Source organism: Helicoverpa zea, chromosome 20, assembly GCF_022581195.2.
Source record: "Helicoverpa zea isolate HzStark_Cry1AcR chromosome 20, ilHelZeax1.1, whole genome shotgun sequence".
Classification (NCBI taxonomy): Eukaryota; Metazoa; Arthropoda; class Insecta; order Lepidoptera; family Noctuidae; genus Helicoverpa; species Helicoverpa zea.
In genome coordinates this window covers 4,562,339-4,584,665 of record NC_061471.1, presented here as the reverse complement: position 1 = coordinate 4,584,665, position 22,327 = coordinate 4,562,339, and the positions used below count along the sequence as shown (strand labels likewise).

Sequence of the window (22,327 nt, the reverse complement as noted above, 5' to 3'; positions counted from 1 at the left end):
CTAAAAAAACAAATACTGAAGCTGTAAAAAAAGTTAGGACACATAACTTATTCGAAGGAAAGGCATTTTCCTTTCCTTTGAATAAGTTATGTAAGCGACGAAAGAGAAACGTAACCCCATTGGAATCTTCAGATGATGATCAAGAAGAATTTCAGCCAAGTGGATCATCTTCTGGCGGTGAGAATTTGATCGCGAGTGATTTTGATGAAGATCCTGGAACCTTAGGTCTTGCTACACCATCTGGCTGGATGAACGGAGAACTGTTTGTGAAGACGTTACAACATTTTATATCTCACACAAATAGCTGTAAAAATAACCCTATTCTTCTAATACTAGATAATCATGAGTCACATATTTGCATTGAGGCTCTTAATTTAGCTAAAGAAAATGGAGTCACAATTATTACCGTCCCACCGCATTCAACGGGAAATATGCAACCTTTAGACGTTGGCGTTTTTGGGCCTTTCAAAACGGCTTACAATAAAGCAAAATCAAAATCAAAAGTCATTTATTCAAAGTAGGCTGAAAATCAGCACTTTTCGAACGTCAAAACAAAAGACAGCCCCCAAAACGCCCGCCCTTCACCACTTCCTATGTGTTTTTGCTGGGAAGAAGAAGTGGTGGAACAAACTCCCCAGCAACACAATTCTGTCAGTATGGTTTGAAGAACCGTATACAAATATTTAAATATCACTATACAACATTGTGTACATAAATTTGTATATAAAATCAATTCAAATAGTTAATCATGTTGGTTAGTACACACCTTACCCATACCTATTACTCAAGCAGTTGATGGCTGGATGATGCGCAACCCAGGCAAAACATTCTCTATCTATGATGTAGCTGGGTGCGTTAAAGAAGCGCACTTGAAGTCCATGACACCGAGTAACATATGTAATGCATTTCGGGCTACGGGGATATTCCCATTTAATAGAGACGTTTTTACTGATCCGATGATGACGTTCATACAAATATCTCAGTACCAATTGGTAGCGGAAAGGAAAATTATTGAAAAAAAGGAATTTAAAATGGTCCGACGATGACGTTCATAAAGGGTTGAAAGGTTTGGCAGATGGTCTGTCTTAAGGAGCGGGAATCTCAGAACAATGTGAAGGTGGCTGCAAAAGCAATAAGTGTGTCAAAAGGTTTCCAAGGAGGAAAGATACTTGAAAAACAGGAAAGTGGTAAATACAAGCAAACTAAAATTAAACAAACTAAATGCCTAGGTCCAAGATGTAATGGGCATCCACAGCCGACGACAGTTAAAGGAGGCCCAAGACAAGATTTCAAATGCGATACGATTAGTGAGGATGATTTAAAGTCAATACATTCGCACTTTTGGAATCTGACCTCTTGGGAGCGACTGCATGAGCTCTCGACTCTCAACAAAAAACTGCTTCTACACAAAAATAGTCTGGGCAGACGTGAGTTTCACAATTTACCGAATTTACCAGTATCATGCAGTAACGACGAATTGTTTGCCTACTGCGAGCATTTGAAAAACCTCCACATTGACTTCACCGAACGATACCAGGACATTTTGAACTTGGAAATACCAGACTAGGTGTTGGATCCGTTTTCAAATGTCAACACAGCAATGTCACCTCAGCTGGAAGAAGAACTTATAGAATTGACAACAAACAAGGAAATAAAAATCAAGTTCAAAAATGGTTACCAAGAAGTTTGGCTACAAAAACCCATCCAGCAATTGTACCGTAAAACCTGCTAGCTTTGCCAACGATTGCCGACTTTGCCATAGCCAACATCTGAGTGAAAAAGTGTAGTCATACCTTAATACCAGTTTTTTGTAAATATGTTAATATCAACCAATATTAACACAGATACAATTACTTCATGTTTACCCTTTGTAGCCGAAAATATACAAGTACAGGGGAAAATAAACCAAGAGGCAACAATTACGATGTCAGACGCAACAGTGGAAGCTGACAGCAGCATGACATTAAATAAAGAAAATATTCAGTCAGACAAACAAAGAGATATATTGTTTAATAAAGAAACTGAACCAGCGGGGTATGATAATCTTTTAAACAAAGAAAACATTCAGTCAGATAATCAAATAGTTAAAGTTAAGTTAATTGATCTAAGTCCTTTACCAAAAATTACGGAGGAAAAGAAGAAAAGATCTAGAGCAAGTTTAAAGTCCGAAATTGTTACAGGAACTCCCTATAAAAATCAATTAGCAGAGAAACGCAAGGAAGAGGAAAACAAGGCTCGAAAACGCATAAAGCCAATAGACTTAGATTTTCAGCCAGGACCATCGGGGATCAATCGAGATAGCCTGAAAAAGAAGAAAAATAGCAATAGCATGAAAACATGTGGTCAAATAACCACAAATAAAAAACCTATTTACTGTCCCATCTGCGAAGAAGAATATGAGGATCCGCCTGCTGAGGATTGGATCCAATAGAGATAACCAGTAAAGAAAATATCATCCCTGGATTTAGGGCTGCCGGGATAGTACCATTTAACCCTCATAAAATATTAAGAAAACTTCCTGACTACGAACAAGAAATTAATTATAGCGTTGACAATGCGCTTTTAGACTATTTAAAAGAAAATGCATCAAATTGGCAGTTTCCTCTTAGTTAAATTTCGTGGACTAAAAATAAATAAGTTTTATGTAGGCAAACTTTTAGAACTAACTGATGGTTCCGGAATGCTTGTTAAATTTGGGAATTTAGGAAGGGGGATTTTTTTTCCTGGCCAGACGTGAATGACGTTAGTTTTATACTAGACTCAGATGTGGAGCTGGTACCTATTGACTAACCCTCATGAGGGTTGTCAAGGGAAATTCAAATTTGACAACATTGATTTTTCTAAGTACAATGTCCAATGAATAACTAGGTACCGACATGGTACAACAGTAGATTTTATATGCAGTTTATCAGTTGTGTTAGCACCAATAAGTCAACACTGTCAGTTAGTCCCATGGTAGGTAATTAGTTACATAATTTACCTTGAGGCTAACCAATCATGTGTGAAAAGCTAAGGAGCTTTGGTTTACTTGATTACACTAATGTCCGGAACTAATGGAGTGATTTAAAATTAATTAAAAGTTTAATAGCTATTTTCTATGTTGCCCTACCAAAGTATTGTATAATTAGAATAATTCCAATCAAGTTAATCGCACAGCACTAAAGGTGAAGTAGATAAAACACTATGTAAACATTTAGTCCATGCATTATCATGTAACTCCATTTCATTTGGCATAATCAGATAGCTCAAACAATGATTTTCTGTATTGTCAAATGAAGCAAAATATAATTATAGATATATGTTTCTTCTATTTAAATATGTAAATAAATAATTGGCTAAATACCTGAACACAAATTGACCTTAAATATCAGTTTTATACTGTGTTATACTTGCTTTATCTGGAAAACTAGTTCGTAATATAAACATACTATTTACTTCTGGCGTGGAATCTAAGGTTTCTAAGTATCCAAACCAGTATATGACTAATCCTGGTCCAAATCTGTTCCAGTAGCAAAGCAGTTGTTCTTTTAAATATCCTGAATGATTTTCTTCATCTCCAAACAGTGCTTTGCTTTCCACCCAGTTCACAATAAATCCATCCACTGCAATTGGAACATCTAATTTAAAATCTGGTGTTTTGTCATAGCCTCGGGACCTCAATACACTTTCATCAGAAAATGTGATGTTCATTAGTCTCAATTCCCTTTCTAGTCTTAGTTCATATTCTAAGCCAATAGACCTGTACAAAAAAATACAATTTAATTTTTTATCTTTTACAAATAGAACTATCAAATTAGTTTTTATATTATTGCAATAATGTCTTACTGTTTTATGACATCTGCATAGGGGCCATACTGATTATCATTCATGATACCCTGTAAAAATTTGAAATTCAAAGTTATAGTGTATACATACCTAAAGTAGCTAACACTTCAAAATAAAAATTATTCTTACCATAAAAACTTGGTAAGCTAAGTCTTTCTCCTCAATCAGGGTTGTATCTTTGATACATCTTTTGGCTTGTGATGAATCAGAATATACACCTTGTAACAGTGACCTTGCAAACAATGCTGGACTGATGCCCTGACAATCTGAAAGCCTATTTAATTGAAAGTAATATAGTAAAGTTGCATGTAATAAATCATTAGGTTTCAAAATGGCAATACAGGGGATATACTCACTGTAAAATAACATTATCTTTAGTCTTGTCCCTCATTAGTCCTTCATAAAATTCATGATATTTACTGGAAATTTGTGGGGACTTTCTGTAGCTATGCTTCATGGATCTCTGTACTAGTAATGATATTATACTGCCCAAAGTAGTGGCTGGTAAGCTGAAATGTTTAAGTAAATACTTTTTATTTCAAGTTGAAAATACAAATTATGATTATTTTATATAAAATGCCTCAACTAACTGTTTATATTTCTTTTTCAACTCATTTTCAGATTTCCGACTATAAGATGTCATTTTGTTAAAATCCTCCACAATGGCATTATATTCTTCTAGTTTCATTACTGCTTGTGTTTTGGGCTCTGCCATTATTAACAGTATTCACTATTATTCTGTATTTAATGACTATATAAGGAAAGAAATGGGACGAATTTACAAAAAAATGTCCACATCAAATTCTATAGTAGACAAAGACCACAGACAAAGACTAACGAGTCAATGTCAAAGTCAAATTCAATACTTGAACTGTCAAAAACGGAGCAACCGTTTTTTATTGTTTTTTTATCACTGACCTCTATATTTACAGCTTGGCAAAAAAGAGTGTGGAATAAATGAGGTCAGCACTATCGCACCTGTGGCAACCCGGAATACTACGACTCACAGATTTTGATATTTGTTATTTTTGGAGATATTCAATCCTAAGTAGGCGATGTCAATGGGACACTTCAATGTCCAGTATTAACGATGTTAACAATTTTTATTTGATTTTGATTTTTAGTTCCAACTGTCACCGCGTCAGACTCTTTTTTGCCAAGCTGTACCTCTATATTTATTTTTCAATAAGATTTTTACCGTCGGGGGTTTTTTCAAAAGTTTTAATTTTGCTTAATTTTATTTCAGACTTTTTAGAGAGCATATGCGAATTATAGTCTATATAATATGTTATTGCAATATATTTTTGGAACATGCATTAAGCACGTACACATTGCTGATGAAAACAGAATTGTAATCGGACGTTTTGATTATATTGCAACATTGTTTGGCACTAATATTGTGGCGCCCCCTAGTGAGTTATAGCCATGACACCTATCTAAAAACATGAACTCATCGAAAACAAACCGTTATTGAAAACCGCATCAAAATCGCATCATTAGTTTAGTTAGAAGGTAGGTGGGAACATGACTTTACTGTTTTGCACTAAAATTGTGGCACCCCCTAGTGAGCTACAGCCATGACACCGGTCTAAGAACATGAATTCATCGAACACAAATCCGTTATTGAAAACTGCATCAAAATCAGATCATTACTTTAGAAGGTAGGTGGGAACATTATTTTGCTGTTTTGCCCTGATATTGTGGCGCCCCCTAGCGAGTTACAGCCATGACACCTATCTAAGAACATGAACTCATCGAACTCATATCCGTTATTGAAAACTGCATCAAAATCAGATCATTAGTTTAGAAGGTAGGTGGGAACATTACTTTGCTGTTTTGCCCTAATATTGTGGCGCCCCCTAGTGAGTTACAGCCATGACACCTGTCTAAGAACATGAACTCATCGAACACAAACCCTTTATTGAAAACCGCATCAAAATCAGATCATTAGTTTAGAAGATAGATGGGAAAATTACTTTGCACAAACGCACACACAAACTCACAAACACACAAACGCACATCTCTCACCTTGACGCATATATAGTTATCGGCACGAATATTGAGCCCTGACCTTCACCTGCGCAGAAGCGATTTATTGGTTTATTGCCTTACGTGTACAATGCGCAAAGCGATCCCCACTCTTCCGCCGAGAGCCCTATATCCGTGCCCAGTAGCGGCTTTAGGGTAGGGCACGGTTGGGCGACGGCCCAGGGCGCCGGACATAAGGGGCGCCGCAGGCGCCCCCAACCAATCCTTGATCAGAATTTTACTCCTATTTTTGTTTTAAATTTCATCAAAGATCGCAGCTTACAAGAACTGTATCCAAATGTATGGATAGCATCAGGGCCGCCTTAACCTATGGTGCAGGGTGTGCGAATAACCCGGGCGCCGCGGTACGCTCCTGGACCAAGAAACAATTAAATTAATGTATTGTCATACAATGCCGCGCACGTTAGATACACTACTTTTATGTCCCAAAACTCAAAAATTTTCGCGCTCGCTTCGCTCGCGGTTTCTTCACTACTCACATACTTTTTTTTCCCCATATAGCTACTTTTAATTTAATGTCCCGATACTCAAAAAAAAGCTTGCTTCACTTTATAGTTGTTTTTATTTTTCAACATTTTTTTGTCTACCCTAGCAAAAAGGTAGCGTCGTTTTTAAGTCCTTTTATTAATAAGAAAGTAACTTCTAGTTTATATTTATGGTACTACTTTAAGTCCCAGAATTAATTCATAGGCGCCAACACCAACAAAGAGTTATCTACGTTTGGGCTACATTTTAAGTCATTTTTGTTTTGAGTTCTAAAATATAACAAAAAATTTCGCGCTCGCTTCGCTCGCCACTTCAATCAGAGCCTGTGTTCCCGTGTTTTTGCATTCACCCACCAGCAATAACTATTATATACGATTGGGCTACTTTTTTAGGTAATTTTTGCTTTGATTTGTAAACTATAAAAAAAAAAATTCGCGCTCGCTTCGCTCGCGCAATAGTTAACTACATGTGTCTGTTTTTCGTATGGGTTTGAATTGCAGTTGGGGGCGCCGTAGAAATCTCGCCCAGTAGCCTTATTCGCTAACTCCACTGACAGCTCGCAGATATCATCAATTGGTAAAGTGTACATCAGTAAATTGTCAAACAGCTATTTTCTTATTCGCTAACGCCAGTTACCAAATGAGATGACGTCATCAGCATCGACACAGGCTGATATCCACCATGACTCATTTTGACAGCGGTTTCTGTATCGATAAACGTTATATTGCGATTCCGTAAGCCCAGTGGACATCAAATTGATAGCCAATGTCATTTTTTGAAATACACTACAAATAGCAGTGTTTTATGCCTCATCACTGGGATGTCTATACTATATTGTTGCATCAGACATATTAGATTTCTCTAATTTTGCGATTCCAATAGAAATACAAACCCTGAGTCGTTTCCTTTATTTTTTGATAGTGTTATTTTTATTTGTATTATTTTAATTTGTTTTATCTTTCTTTGTGTGGAATAAAAATTTCGCGTGTATTTTTGCTGGCATTTGTGGAATAAGAGACAAAACGAAGTTTATCCAGAATCCAGAAACGTCGTATGCGAGATTGCAATAATTCTCGGGATTTACGGGAGAAGGAATTCATGGCAAATTTCCGTATCAACAAATCAAGGTTTCAGCGAGTTTCGGCAGAGTTACGTCCGTTTCTGCAACGTCCTCAACAAAACACTGCTGTTGCAATTGAGCTAAAAGTAAGAATTTATAACGTAAAAAGTTAAATAAATACCAATATTACATAATTTGATGTTACTAATTTGCAGCATGTCTCAACCTTCATTTAGTAAGTGAGGTAACCGATGCTCTCAATGTATGGGACGACCTACTCAAGTACGTAAAGTTACCTTCCTGTAGTGTACCAATTTTTGTTTTGCATGCAAAACATAGGAATCTACGTATCAAAATATTGTTTACGTTGTAAAATTTATAATAACTACAATACTCACAATATTCTCAGTTAAAATATTGTTCAACCACACGGAATTTTAGGCACCAAGTTCACACACAATAGAAAGCAAATACTGAATTTTACCGCCACAGATTGTTTTTAAACATATAACACGCTGAAAATAAAGCGTTCTCTCAAACGTAGTAATGTAATGCTAATAGGGTATTTCCTACTTAGCAGTATAATAGTCGATAAAAAAATAGAGTTGTCAAGTTGTCATCGTAGTTTTGGCGTCAGCAACCGTGTAACGATATCCACCGATATCCACTTCATGCGATACAGAATACCAATGTTTTGAACTTATAGGTTGACATCAAAGTTCCGATGACAACTGAGGCCAGTTGACATCTGAGAATTCGAAAGTTAGCGAATAAGCCAGCAGTAGCCTTATTCGCTAACTCCACTGACAGCTCGCAGATATCATCAATTGGTAAAGTGTACATCAGTAAATTGTCAAACAGCTATTTTCTTATTCGCTAACGCCAGTTACCAAATGAGATGACGTCATCAGCATCGACACAGGCTGATATCCACCATGACTCATTTTGACAGCGGTTTCTGTATCGATAAACGTTATATTGCGATTCCGTAAGCCCAGTGGACATCAAATTGATAGCCAATGTCATTTTTTGAAATACACTACAAATAGCAGTGTTTTATGCCTCATCACTGGGATGTCTATACTATATTGTTGCATCAGACATATTAGATTTCTCTAATTTTGCGATTCCAATAGAAATACAAACCCTGAGTCGTTTCCTTTATTTTTTGATAGTGTTATTTTTATTTGTATTATTTTAATTTGTTTTATCTTTCTTTGTGTGGAATAAAAATTTCGCGTGTATTTTTGCTGGCATTTGTGGAATAAGAGACAAAACGAAGTTTATCCAGAATCCAGAAACGTCGTATGCGAGATTTCAATAATTCTCTGGATTTACGGGAGAAGGAATTCATGGCAAATTTCCGTATCAACAAATCAAGGTTTCAGCGAGTTTCGGCAGAGTTACGTCCGTTTCTGCAACGTCCTCAACAAAACACTGCTGTTGCAATTGAGCTAAAAGTAAGAATTTATAACGTAAAAAGTTAAATAAATACCAATATTACATAATTTGATGTTACTAATTTGCAGCATGTCTCAACCTTCATTTAGTAAGTGAGGTAACCGATGCTCTCAATGTATGGGACGACCTACTCAAGTACGTAAAGTTACCTTCCTGTAGTGTACCAATTTTTGTTTTGCATGCAAAACATAAACATCTACGTATCAAAATATTGTTTACGTTGTAAAATTTATAACAACTACAATACTCACAATATTCTCAGTTAAAATATTGTTCAACCACACGGAATTTTAGACACCAAGTTCACACACAATAGAAAGCAAATACTGAATTTTACCGCCACAGATTGTTTATAAACATATAACACGCTGAAAATAAAGCGTTCTCTCAAACGTAGTAATGTAATGCTAATAGGGTATTTCCTACTTAGCAGTATAATAGTCGATAAAAAATAGAGTTGTCAAGTTGTCATCGTAGTTTTGGCGTCAGCAACCGTGTAACGATATCCACCGATATCCACTTCATGCGATACAGAATACCAATGTTTTGAACTTATAGGTTGACATCAAAGTTCCGATGACAACTGAGGCCAGTTGACATCTGAGAATTCGAAAGTTAGCGAATAAGCCAGCAGGGCGCTAGTAGAGTTAAAGCCGGCACTGTCCGTGCCGGTAACTATACCTGCTCCGTTCCGTCGTGGGTAAAAAAGATATCCCAAATAAAAAAAGCGTGGTTGGAAAATGGTAAGGGGAGGACACCCAGACCCCAATCCGTGTATAACTTCTGTATTATGTTGTCTTTGATGTCTCTCTACATCATGATGACATCATGTGAGTTTGTCACTGACATTCTTGACATTTTTGAAATTGTGTTTTGAGTTGTCAATTTTGTCATTGTGTTGTTAGGGACACGGTATCGAAGCAAAAGTATCGATACCGTACTCATGAGTAGAATCGATAACAAAGTATCGTACTCATTAAAGTATCGAAACAAAAGTATCGATACTTCAAGGTATCGAGTACTTTTTAGATCAAAATTTGCTAGGTCAATATCAGTCAGTAAATAATGTCAGTTTTACTTCAGTTCAGCAGGACATAAAAAACAAATGGTATTGGTACACAAATTTAATAGAATAATAGAAAAATGGAAAATGGAATGAATGAAACAAATCGAAAATGTAGCAAAAGGAAACAATATTAAGTTATTTGAGGTATGCTAAAAACTAGCAGTGTCCCACAGTTTCACCCGCGTAGTAGATTAAAGATCCCATTCCTCCTCCGTAGTCACTTAAAAATAGAAGTTTGTTGAGCCTTTTGGTTTCGAATTTTTGTGATGGTACTTCGTGCTTCAGAAAATAATCGTTCTGAAGGTACTGACGTCGCAGGGATTGATATATATATTCATTCTCGTGCCAATTTACATAATTTTGGGAATACTACTTTCATATCTTCCCATTGTTTTAAGGGATCTACTGAAAGTGGCGAAACCTGTGCCGATAAGTAGTAGCTTAATTCATCCTTAAATTTCAGGCTGTGATGAAGATGAAGAACTTGCTTTATTATTTTGTTTTTTAGTGTGTGCCAACTTCTTATGGTGGCTCCAGAAATCAAATGTCGTTTCTTTTTTTAAGACGAATGTCTTAAAAAGTTTTCAACGAGTGAGCTAGAAAGCGCAGTTAAATTAAATTCTTCATTCGATACGATACCTGGGAAAAAGTACTTATTGAGTAAAAGTATCGAATGCAAAGTATCGAGTACAAAAGTATCGGTATCGAACTGGAATGTACTCGATACCACAAAGCATCGATACTTTTTTCGTGTCCCTATGTGTTGTGTGTTTTTCATTCCCCGATTTGATTTTAATATTTAATAGTAATAAAGGAAATTACTAAAGATTAAATAAACAAATCGTTTGTTTAGACTGATCTTAAATAATTCAGTGCAACTATTGGTTTGATAAGACTGCTTTAATTAATTGAATATGGGAACTGTATCATATTCTCAGATATGATAGATAAATCGTACTGCTGACTATATTGTACATATTGGATTGTAACTCCTACAGTAACCGTAGGTATGAAGCAATTGTAATATAATGAACGGCTCTAGCAGCATCGTTACTCGAAACTCTGAACTGAAACCATCAGAAAACGGTATCACGCAAAATGCATCGGCGTTAAACATTGATAGAAACAAAGCTACAGCTTCTAATGCTCGCGATGGCCAGGAGGAAATACTTGACCTTAAAGGTAAAGTTGAATCCCGCCTCTTATCCATGTGGAATAACGTGAAGTTTGGTTGGACAGTAAAACTGAAAACAAGTTTTTCGAAGGAGTCACCAGTATGGCTTTTGGGACGTTGTTATCATCGCAAACTAAGTCCTACTGGATCATTAGAATCATCTACAGAAATTGGTACAGAAGCAACTGCACACCAGCCAATGGAACAGATATATGGAGAAGGCATTGAAGGTTTTAAATCGGACTTTATCAGTAAAATTTGGATGACCTACAGACGAGAATTCCCTACTATGGCTGGATCATCATTCACCACAGATTGTGGCTGGGGTTGTATGCTTAGGAGTGGACAAATGTTATTAGCTCAAGCTTTAGTTACTCATTTTCTTGGAAGATCTTGGAGATGGTTTCCTGATAAATCTATTCAGAATGCTAGGGAATTCCAAGAAGATTGTCTACACCGTATGATAATCAAATGGTTTGGAGATAAATCATCAGTAAACAGTCCTCTGTCCATACACCAGATGGTCAACCTCGGTGAGGCATTAGGCAAGAAGCCAGGAGACTGGTACGGCCCTGCATCTGTTGCACACTGCTTGAAAGCAGTTATGGCTGCAGCTTCAAAGGAAAATTATGAGTTTGATAATTTGGAAGTTTATGTTGCTCAAGATTCAACAATATACATTCAGGATGTATATTCACTATGTCGCTTACCAAATGGATCATGGAAATCTCTTATTCTTCTAGTACCAGTAAAATTGGGTTCTGATAAATTTAACCCTATATATGGCCCTTGCTTAACATCACTACTTACATTAGATTTCTGCATAGGCATTATAGGGGGCCGGCCCAAACACTCACTATACTTTGTTGGGTACCAAGATGATAGACTTATCCATCTGGATCCCCATTATTGCCAGGAAATGGTTGATGTCTGGCAACCCAACTTTTCATTACAGTCATTTCATTGTCGATCTCCAAGAAAGATGCCTCTTAGTAAAATGGATCCATCATGCTGCATAGGCTTTTACCTAGGAACACAACATGATTTGGAAACATATATTAATATTATTCAGTCATTCCTTGTACCCCAAGGAGTTTCCGCTAATTTTGAGTATCCTATATTCACTCTAAATAGTGGGTCTTGTAGTAATGTAATGAACTATCCAAATATAAGATACTCTATTTATGAAACAGAGCAAAACTGGGTGACTCCAAACATCCAAGACAGTGATACAGACATTGAATCTGAGGAATTTGTTTTGGTGTGAATTGAAACAACAGTACTTCAACTATTACCAAATATATATAATGTAGCTCTTAAAGTTCTTATCTTCATTACACAAATTGTTAATGTTGCATATTTGTTAGAAAAATATCTATAGGTGTCTGATATGATTAAGGTTAAAGAGAAATATCCTGTAACAGTTACATTTTTATTATAAAGAAGCCGACAAAATAAATTATTAGCATAATAAAATACAGTTTTTATAATTTTTTCAATCTCCATTTTCTTTTTCAGAGACATTCTATGAGTTTTGGAATTTCTTTTTGTAGTAGGTACATCAATTTAAGCAAGCGCCGATAGAAAATATTTGCATAAAGAAATGGGTGGGTGGCTTATTTATATTTACATAATAAAATGTTTGGAAAGTGATAACTTTGAATCCATGATAGTAACCACATGTGGGCACACAAAAATGGGTTTCATCATAATACATAACTATTTCTATATCAACACAAGGAAAGATATAGCAATGATTTAATTTTGATAATCAAAGCATGCACAGCACAACCAATTATAGGTATCTAATCCTCTCTATTTCAATAAAAAGTCAGTCTATAGCAAAACTTCCATCAACATTGGTTTAGTTTACTGTTAATACAAGTGAAATAGGTGTGCAATGATTATTATCCCATATCCATACACATTTTGACCATGCAATCATTCTTTACATTTAGCAGGAAGCAGTTTTTTAATGAATTGAAGTATTTTATATAGTCATCATATGACTTGTTAGAAATTTGTAAGACAGAAAATTAAAACCTGTTCTACTATTTGACTTTTCATTTGTTCTGATGACAAAAACCTGTATATATCATGCTGTGCATATTATGGAATGTCTTCCATTTTTAGGTTTAATTTTTATCTTTAACTGGTGGGGGATGTCTGATGAAGTAATGAACAGCATTGTAGGCTAGATGTGGAGCAACATTGTACAGGGGATGTATTCTGTTTAGTTCATTGCTGGGCCGGCCAACTACATACGGGTCTCCAGCCCCAGTGCCATGTTGCGCAACTGACAGCCCACTCAGTGCATAACAAGTGTGATAAATATCCACATGTCTGAAACAATAAGTTATAAAGTTATGTTTAATTTGTTCTAAAAATTAAATATCTTAAAGAAAAAAAAAAATAGAAGAATAATTAATATATATTTGTGTCTGATAACTGAAGACTATAAAGCATATGAGATGTTTTCCTGATTGGGTAACCTTCTTTTATTCAATTTTAATTAAAATAATAAAGTTTATTGATCTATAGTTAATTTTTTCTAGTGTCTAGTAGTTTCTGAGCCCTGGACCTTAAAGACTCCGAAACTACTGGACCAATTAGAAAAAGTTATTCACTATCTAGACACACGGCAGTGTGTCCGCCAAGTTCGAGCAAAAAAAGCGACACACCGGCCGTGGGTTATATTACACGAACCATTTCGGGTCAAATTCGACCCCCCTGTAACTCAAAATCTATTTTATTTACGCATATCAAATTTCTAGTATCTGCTGAGACCCCCTCACTTATCTAAAATACAAAATTTCATTAATATACCTATTGTAGGTCTTGAGATATTGACGTCAGAAAATCGCTATTTTTACTATACACTCACTGACTGACTCATCAAAAACCTAGACCACTTCCAATGGTCGTATTGACTTGAAATTTGGCATGGAGGTAGGTCTTTATGTCAAGGTAAAGGAAAAAATCTGAAAATGGCCAAGTGTGAGTCGGTTTCAAAATAATGAAGGTGTTTTATACCCGGTGTAAATTTATACCCCTAAGGAACTAAAACGAACTAAATTTATCTATATTTATATAATATATCTTTGAATGGTACAAAGGTTTGTATTTAGTCAAAGTAAAGTAAAAATCTGAAAACGGCCAAGTGTGAATCACTTTCGAAAATAACGAATGTGTAACTTTGATCCACGAACATAATATATGATAACATCGCACCCTTAGAATGAAAGTGACCGAATGCAAAAAATGCAATTTGTGGGAAATGAGCAAAATCGTCATAAAAAAATCATATTACTGAATACATCTTAATATATCTCTTCCGTTTTTAATGGCTTACTATTGATTTTTACCAGATTTGTGGATTAGCCTTTTGAGATCACAATGACAATGCAAATTTATGTTTATAGTATTTTTATATATATATTTTAACATAAAATATAAAGTAGTTTCAAATTAAGTCACTTTATTTCAAAATTATGTTTGCCATTCTATGTTTTTTTATGAATTAAGTCTGTTTATGACACATATTGGAAATAATTCCGTAGACACAATAAATAATAAGACACTGTCATACTGAAAGTTATTTGGACATAGGGTATTAAATTAAAATGCAATGTTATAAAAATCTGAATGTATTTATTTATTTCAGTCTTAATAACATTTATTCAAGTAACTGATTCGTTATCAGTAATTGAGAAAACAAAATCTACGTGACCTTTGCTTGTGTTTGTGAATAAAATAACAGAATGTATCCAAATGAGCAGGCAATGTCTTTTAACCTCCTGCTTCTATTGTGGAGCCTTAATGTGGCTATAAGTAGAACAGAGGATCAAATTCCTACTTAAGTCTGCACAAAAGAACAAATCACTTCTGCAATGAAACAGTTCCGTTAAAAAGTCTACAATTAGAGTCTTTATGCAGTTCTAACGCGTACATCAGCGGCAATAGAAACTTTTTAGCAGCTTTAACCTTTAACATAATTGTTTGAACTCTCTTTTAAAGATGTAGGCTGCAAATGGGTTGTAGAATGATCTCTTGTAAAACCCAGAGTGACATTTGGTTCAGTTTCTGCTGCCTTTAGTGATATTTACAGCTATGAGCAGCTACGGAAGCAATAGTAGAACTTAAAGATACTTTCGGAACCCCTAAAGCACTACTGTACAGCTAACAGTTGCCAAATAGGCTGCTATTTCCACTAGTGTGCTAGTTGGGATGGTTCTACTAGTTGGTTAGACCACTGCGTAGTGACAGACGCGGCGTGGAACACTGTTAGAGACGCTAGTGTGCTCTATGACGTGTCTTGGTCGGACCATTTACCTCTAATTATAAAGTGTGATCTTAAGTTATTAAGGCCAAAAGTTGCACCTGCACTTCCTAAATGTAACAAAGTAACATGGGTTGACAGAGCTTTGCAGCAGACTGAGTTATATAGCAATTATTGTAATTATCTCTTGAAAAATGTAGACTTTCCCTTAAGCCGCGTACGCACGTACGAACAAATTTGTTGCGTTACATGATATGCAACAACTTGGTTCGCACGTGCGTACCACTATCGAACATCGAACACTCTGTTCGTCAAACATGTTCGCGGCGATCCTTGTAGTGTGTTCTGTATGGACGGTGTTCGAAGCGCTTTAATAACTTCACAATCGACCACTTCCAACGGCGCCGTCATGGCTACTAAGATAGAGTTCACGACTGTTGTTCGCGAACTCGACTCGAACTAGGTTTGCGTTCGTGCTCGAATATGCCGTCCATACGTACGAACCAAATGTTCGGGTCTGGTGTTTGTGTTCGCTATGTTCGTGTTCGTACGTGCGTACGCGCCTTAACGGGCTGGAATAAGCTTGTGAAGGACGCACACAGACAGGCTCGGATTTTCAAACCTGGACGTTGTTTGGTAGACCGAAAAATGGTGATTTATATGAAAAAATGGTGGAAAGTAGAAAGGTTTTTAAAAGTAAATTGAAATGGTGCCAAAATAATAAGGACCAAATAAAAATGGACATCATTGCAAGTCATCATGACGCAAAGAATTTTGGTAGTTTTTGGAAAGTCACGAACAGGTTGAATCCCAGGTCGGGTCCGCCTGTGAGTATTGATGGCCTTAGTGATCCTGGTGATATCGCCAACCTATTTAGTAGAACCTTTAGGGTTGGGTCTCCTGGGTACGTCGTCTGGTGGGACCGGCGGTGGTGGGGGGTCTGGAGACATGCCTATTAAGTTTACGGCCAGGGAGGAAGCTACTGGCATACGCAACTTAAAGAGAGGCAAGTCGCCGGGTCATGACAGCCTAAGTATAGAGCATTTGCTGCATGCTGGTAAGCACTTACCGCGAGTGCTAGCAATGTTTTTTAGCTTGTGCCTGAGTCACTCGTATCTTCCAGCGGATTTACTTAAAACTATTGTTGTGCCTATTGTTAAGAACAAAACTGGAGATGCGAGTGAAAAGAGCAACTACAGGCCTATATGCCTGGCTACCATCATTGCAAAGGTGTTGGACAGTCTGATTGACCAGCAGCTGGATAAGTACTTAATACTTAACGATGCCCAGTTTGGTTTTAAGCCAATCTTATCCACGGAAAGAGCTATACTATGCCTCAAACAGACTGTTCAATACTATACAAGTAGGAAAACACCTGTATATGCGTGTTTTCTGGAACTCTCCAAGGCTTTCGACCTCGTATCTTACGACTGCCTATGGAGAAAATTGACAAATATCAAGAACTTCCCAAGCGATATCATTAGGATGCTAAAGTATTGGTATAAAAACCAATACAATTATGTTAAGTGGGCGGGTGTCCTGTCTGATGCATACGGGTTGGAGTGCGGTAAAACGGTGTAGGTAAAACAGCCACATCAGGTTAATAAAATCTTATCAAAACGTGTTGGAAATTAAGGTGAGAATCGATCAATAAATTGTAGAAATTCACAGATCTGAATACACTGATGTGTGGCTCTGTGTACCTAAATATCTTAACATACCACACAACTTTAATATTATAGGGGCATATTCCAAAAAAGTTACAACTTAAACTTTTTAATTTTAGTAATAAACAGGTTCAATATTAAGAATAACAAAAATAATGAATATGCCTTTAGTCATAGACAGACCTATTATTATTAGTGTCGTTTGTCTTTTATAATTATTTTTTACTAAATAGACCTAATCCTTAAAAGGTCACTGAAAACTTAAAACATATTTTGTTCTATAAAGACGTATTAAGCAAAATGTCACTTTATGATAAAAAATATTGTGTAATTTACCGTGGCAGTATTCGCAATAAACAGACACTTTTTGAGATTCGCCGATGTTTTACATGTTCACTCGCAAGCGCATCTGACGTAATACTAGTTCTGGCTCTTTCACACAATATGCGTAAACGAATAGCGGAACGAGTGAAAGAGACCGAAATAAGCGTAGCCTCTGTTATAGTTAGAAATAGGTCTCTTTTTATTTACAGGGTTATAGATTATGCTTTTTAAGGTCAGTTTATTGTAAAAACGAGTATTACAGGAATTTTGAATTAAGTCACTTTCATTCTAAGGGTGCGACATGTCATGTCAGTCAGTTGGTAAATCTAGTCCATTTAGTTAATCTAGTTCATTTCTTTGTAAGAAACATAGTGCATATTAAAAAATCTAAAAAATAGTATAAATGAGACATTTCTTTAACTAACTTCATCATAAGAAAAAAATAAAATAAACAACCTTACAAAAATAAATGAAATCCCACCCAAAACAAAAATGTGAAAGACTGCCAAGTTCGATAATATGGGAATGCTTCGCCTATAAAAGAAGTGAGATCTGAATAAGTACCAAGTTCCATACACATACCTCAGTTAAAAATAGTTACTTTTTAATGATGATTACTTGGCAAGTTTTAATAGAAAATTAAATACTTGATTCATTGCGTTTAGTAGGTTTATAACAAGGTGTATGAAAACTTGCCAAGTAACATCATTAAAAAGTAACTATTTTTAACTGAGGTATGTGTATGGAACTTGGTACTTATTCAGATCTCACTTCTTTTATAGGCGAAGCATTCCCATATTATCGAACTTGGCAGTCTTTCACATTTTTGTTTTGGGTGGCAGTGGCGAAGGGTGGTTTAATGAAATAGGGAAGCCGCAGCAAAAAAAAACTGGGGGGGGGGAGTACTCAGGGATGGGGGGGAGAGGTAATGGAGGTAATTTCTCAGTCCACCTTTTAGCACTGACTGAGAGACTGATAGTTTGAACATGTTTTCTCGAGGAATTCGGCAGATTATTAATATCTATAAAACTTTATTATCTTTAATTAGGTATATTAACTACTAGAATCTGAGAAAAGTTGGCACTAGAAACAATAGGTACCTTTTAAGTATTTAATTTACAACGGCCTGTTAGCCATTGTTATCGTAGGTATGTGTTTCATAAATCCGTCAGGACGTTAGAAATTTTAATATTGACATATATTGTTGGTAGGTAATTCACCCGAGCGGCGTGCCCGAGTTTTATAACACGTTTTTATTCTCAAAACTTAACCTTGAAAAAGTTCCTTCCTAAAGTAAATAATCTGTCGGAAAACAGTCTAATGCGATAAATGCTATCCTAGTTAAGTTTTAAAAGTAGGTACACTAAAAAGAAACCTGATGCAAACTGTCTGCGTATCAAAGTAACTCATTTCAACGTAGGTACCTCTATTTTTTTCACTACACACACTGTACTTGTACTGAGTACCAGGTCACAGTGCGATTGCGGGGATTAGTAGTTTTATAGTTCGGCTATTCAGAGAATGCGTTCCTGACACGTCGCGATTGAACTGACGACGTAACTTTGCAATGGCGTTGCAGTTACGATAAAAATATTTTTGCTGGTTGTTTACCGTTTTAACAATTGAGGAGCATTAAAACAACATTATTATATCAATAATCAATGAATGTAGTTACGTCGTCAGTTCAATCGCGACGTGTCAGGAACGCATTCTCTGAATGGCCGAACTATATATAGTAGGAAGTAATGATACTGCCAACTACTTAATCAAAATTATGTACTTGGTGAACACAAAAATTATCAATTCCCAAGTAGGGTCATTAAATCGCGGAGAATCTTAACACCGCGATTCAGGATTTGCATAAAAATGCACAACGCCATCTATGTTAACATAATGTAACTAAAACACTTAAACTAACATAAAATATTGTACACACACGAACTATGTTATTTCTAAATGATACACACACTAATAAATTCAATTAAGTAGTACAAAGAACAAATTGTTAATGGTATTATTTAAAACAAAATAAGAAGAATGAGAGTGAATTTGTCTGATTTGTTTGTTTACATATTTGAGAGTTTAAGCGCTGTCACTCGCGCGTAGACAGATATAGTTACTCTACTCTTGACGCGTTCTTTCTCGTTCACTCGCGAGTTTTGATTGGCTGGAACCCGCTCCGTGAGCCGGCTTACCGCTCGCCCTTATGCCGCGAAAATCGCGCGGCGCGGAGTGGATGACGTCACGCAAGCGTAGTTTTGTATGGAGGAGGAAGCCGCGGCTTGTTTAGTAGGAGCAAAATGTTTCAAGTAATTTATAGACAATTTTTTTGCGGTGGTAGGCGTTTTGTTATACCTACATATTTAAATTGTGTGGTTTAAATGATTATATTAATTATACCTATATCTATATTATAACTTATACCTATGCTTCTTTCTTGAAATTCGAAAGGGAAGCCGATGGGAATCGGCTTATAAGGACGCCTCGCCACTGTTGGGTGGGTTTGGAAGTTACAGCCCTTGTAACTTAGGCTATATTTTGTATGGCAGTAGTTCTCACTGGACCTGGGTGAAACTCTAGGAAAAAGGCTGCTTGACATACACATATATTTTACCCAGTGTAAACTACCTCCAATAGAAATTGACAAATAATAACTATTGAAATATTAATAACATTTTAATAGTTACAACTTAAAAAAAATATAAATGATTACTCACTTGCCAGGTTTGTCTATGAAGCCTCCATTAGGTAGGGCTTGACAACATATAGTAATGTATTCTTGCAGTGCACCTTGGTTAAAAAGTACTGTTTCTATCAATTCTTTATTTTCTGAAAAAATATGTTGTTTTATACAAGAATGTTTATTTCAAACTAACTAATTAGAGTCTAATTTAGAAAATGTATGTCTAATTATTAGATATACATTTTCTAAATCCACCAGAACTTTACCTTGTGATAGTATGGCACTGATTATTGGAAATGCAGCACCTTGCCAAAATGAATAACACCCATCAACTAATTTATTTGTCCTCCCTTGAAAACCACCTTCAAGACGCATCTGGCGATTTACACACCACCGTAATAGTGCATCAATGTCACATAAATGTGTCTTATTCAATAATGCTAGAGATGCAATTCCACAGAATGCATATCCTCCATGTGCTTCCATGCCAGGGCATCCAGCAAATCCACCTTCATAGGTCTGACAGCTGACTATCCATTCAGCTGTTTTGTCAAATAAGGCCTCAGTGTATGTATTTGTTATTTTAGCTATACTAACAGCACAGTAGGCTCCTCGTATATCTTGCTCTCCACCTTTGTGAAGTGCAAATGATCCATCTACATCTTTCACTGTCCATAAAAACTTTTGTAAACTGCTTCTGTCTAAAGAATTATAGGCTTCTTCTGTACCTATTATGCTGAGTGCATTAACAGCAGCATATGTAGTTCCAAGGTGTGGATATTGTCCTGGGCCTCCACCATAACCACCTTCTTCATGCTGGCATAATGTTAGAAACTTCACTACATCAGACAATGTCTCATCATCTGGCATATCATTAAGGAGCCACAGTGAGTGCAGAACCCAGTAGACAATCCACGTTCTGCTTGCATCCAAGCATTCATACCTTTGTGGTAGAGATCCTAAACAATCTTTCAAAAGTTGGCTGTGGACTCTTTTCCTGACTATGGGGATTTCTGGCTCTATTTCAGCATTTTTCTCAAATTGTTTGTAGATTTTTAATATCATAGCTTCGACATCAACCTACACAAAACAGTTAAATTATATAAAATTGGTCAGTAGGAAAATTTTGGGGTGCCACTTCTGTCAACAATAAATTTAAATGTGTGAGTTTATAATTACTTTAATAAAATACGCATCAGTGAATGCTCACCTGGTCGGAAGACGAATCAGTTACAAGATTCTCAGCATCAAAAATTTCTGCAGCAATTTCTTCAAAACATCTAATCCGGTTCTCCATTTTTAGGGCTGTGATGATTGTTTTAATAACTCACGTCGTAAACAGAGAGCTAAATTTGTCCTGAGCTCTACCTTGCGAATGAAATAGCTTATCACCTGCGTTTAATTAAAGATATACTTGAGAAACAATATCAACAATGTGTGCCAAAAACGACTGCCATTATTTATTTGTGTTATCTATAGCTACACGATTGTTGTAATTAACTGTTCTGATGTGTTATCGCAAGAATCACATATCGCAGCTTGATACAGTTAGAATTTGATAAATAAATTCCAATAAGGAATCGGTTTTTTAATCAACAAAGTCACACCGTCCGATTACTTCTCAAATGTTCCCAAACCTTGTAACCACAGACAATGACAATCAGGTGGAGGGCAGGGCAACAGAGTGTGTAATCGATTGAACTGGAATTTTGACTGTACGTTTCAGCCAAAATCTTGTTGGTATGACTTCCTTTCATAGGATAAATTAGACAAAATTAGCACTAAATTCTGAGCTTAAGCATGAGTTGATAATATCAAGAATATTATAGAAGTGTGTGGGAGAGTATGTGGAATTTAAAGTGGAAAGGCTTCACATGCATCGGCTTCGGTAAAGTGACCTCTAGACCTACAAATCATTGCACAATCTATATTATACTTCTATACTAATGTGTGAAGATGAAATATTTTATATATAGTTTATTTGTTTGCATCGAATAGTGCATTAAATGTGACGTTTCACAGGTGCCTGCAAAGGCCTATGTGAAATAAAAAGATTTTGATTTTTGATTTAGACTCCGAATTAACTAAACAGATTTGAATACAATCGGTTATATATAAAATAAATCATCTTAAAAGAAATAGATACCAGTTGAAGTGTAACATTGCGCAATTTTATCGATCGTCTAGGGATTGCCTTATATTAGGCAAAGACGTCAAAAAGTACCATGTATTACTATTATCATACTATTATTA

General features: G+C 36.0%; 3 protein-coding genes across 3 annotated transcripts; 1 reads left to right on the top strand and 2 right to left on the bottom strand.

The window, feature by feature from the left end:
- Nucleotides 1-2,700: 2,700 nt before the first annotated feature.
- On the bottom strand, nt 2,701-4,637 carry LOC124640413 (CDAN1-interacting nuclease 1). The gene is made up of 5 exons (XM_047178182.1): nt 4,416-4,637; nt 4,182-4,334; nt 3,955-4,099; nt 3,826-3,875; nt 2,701-3,739 (listed from the first exon to the last, which is right to left on the bottom strand). The coding sequence occupies exons 1-5, from the start codon at nt 4,538-4,540 to the stop codon at nt 3,361-3,363; spliced, it is 852 nt and encodes a 283-aa protein (XP_047034138.1). The 5' UTR covers nt 4,541-4,637; the 3' UTR covers nt 2,701-3,360.
- Nucleotides 4,638-10,699: 6,062 nt separating this feature from the next.
- On the top strand, nt 10,700-12,597 carry LOC124640147 (cysteine protease ATG4D). Its single transcript, XM_047177810.1, has one exon. The coding sequence runs from the start codon at nt 10,976-10,978 to the stop codon at nt 12,386-12,388; it is 1,413 nt and encodes a 470-aa protein (XP_047033766.1). The 5' UTR covers nt 10,700-10,975; the 3' UTR covers nt 12,389-12,597.
- Nucleotides 12,405-21,728, bottom strand: LOC124640148 (protein farnesyltransferase subunit beta). The gene is made up of 4 exons (XM_047177811.1): nt 21,285-21,728; nt 20,341-21,154; nt 20,109-20,220; nt 12,405-13,464 (listed from the first exon to the last, which is right to left on the bottom strand). Exons 1-4 carry the CDS (start codon nt 21,369-21,371, stop codon nt 13,257-13,259), a joined length of 1,221 nt encoding a protein of 406 aa, XP_047033767.1. The 5' UTR covers nt 21,372-21,728; the 3' UTR covers nt 12,405-13,256.
- Between the last annotated feature and the right edge of the window lie 599 nt (nt 21,729-22,327).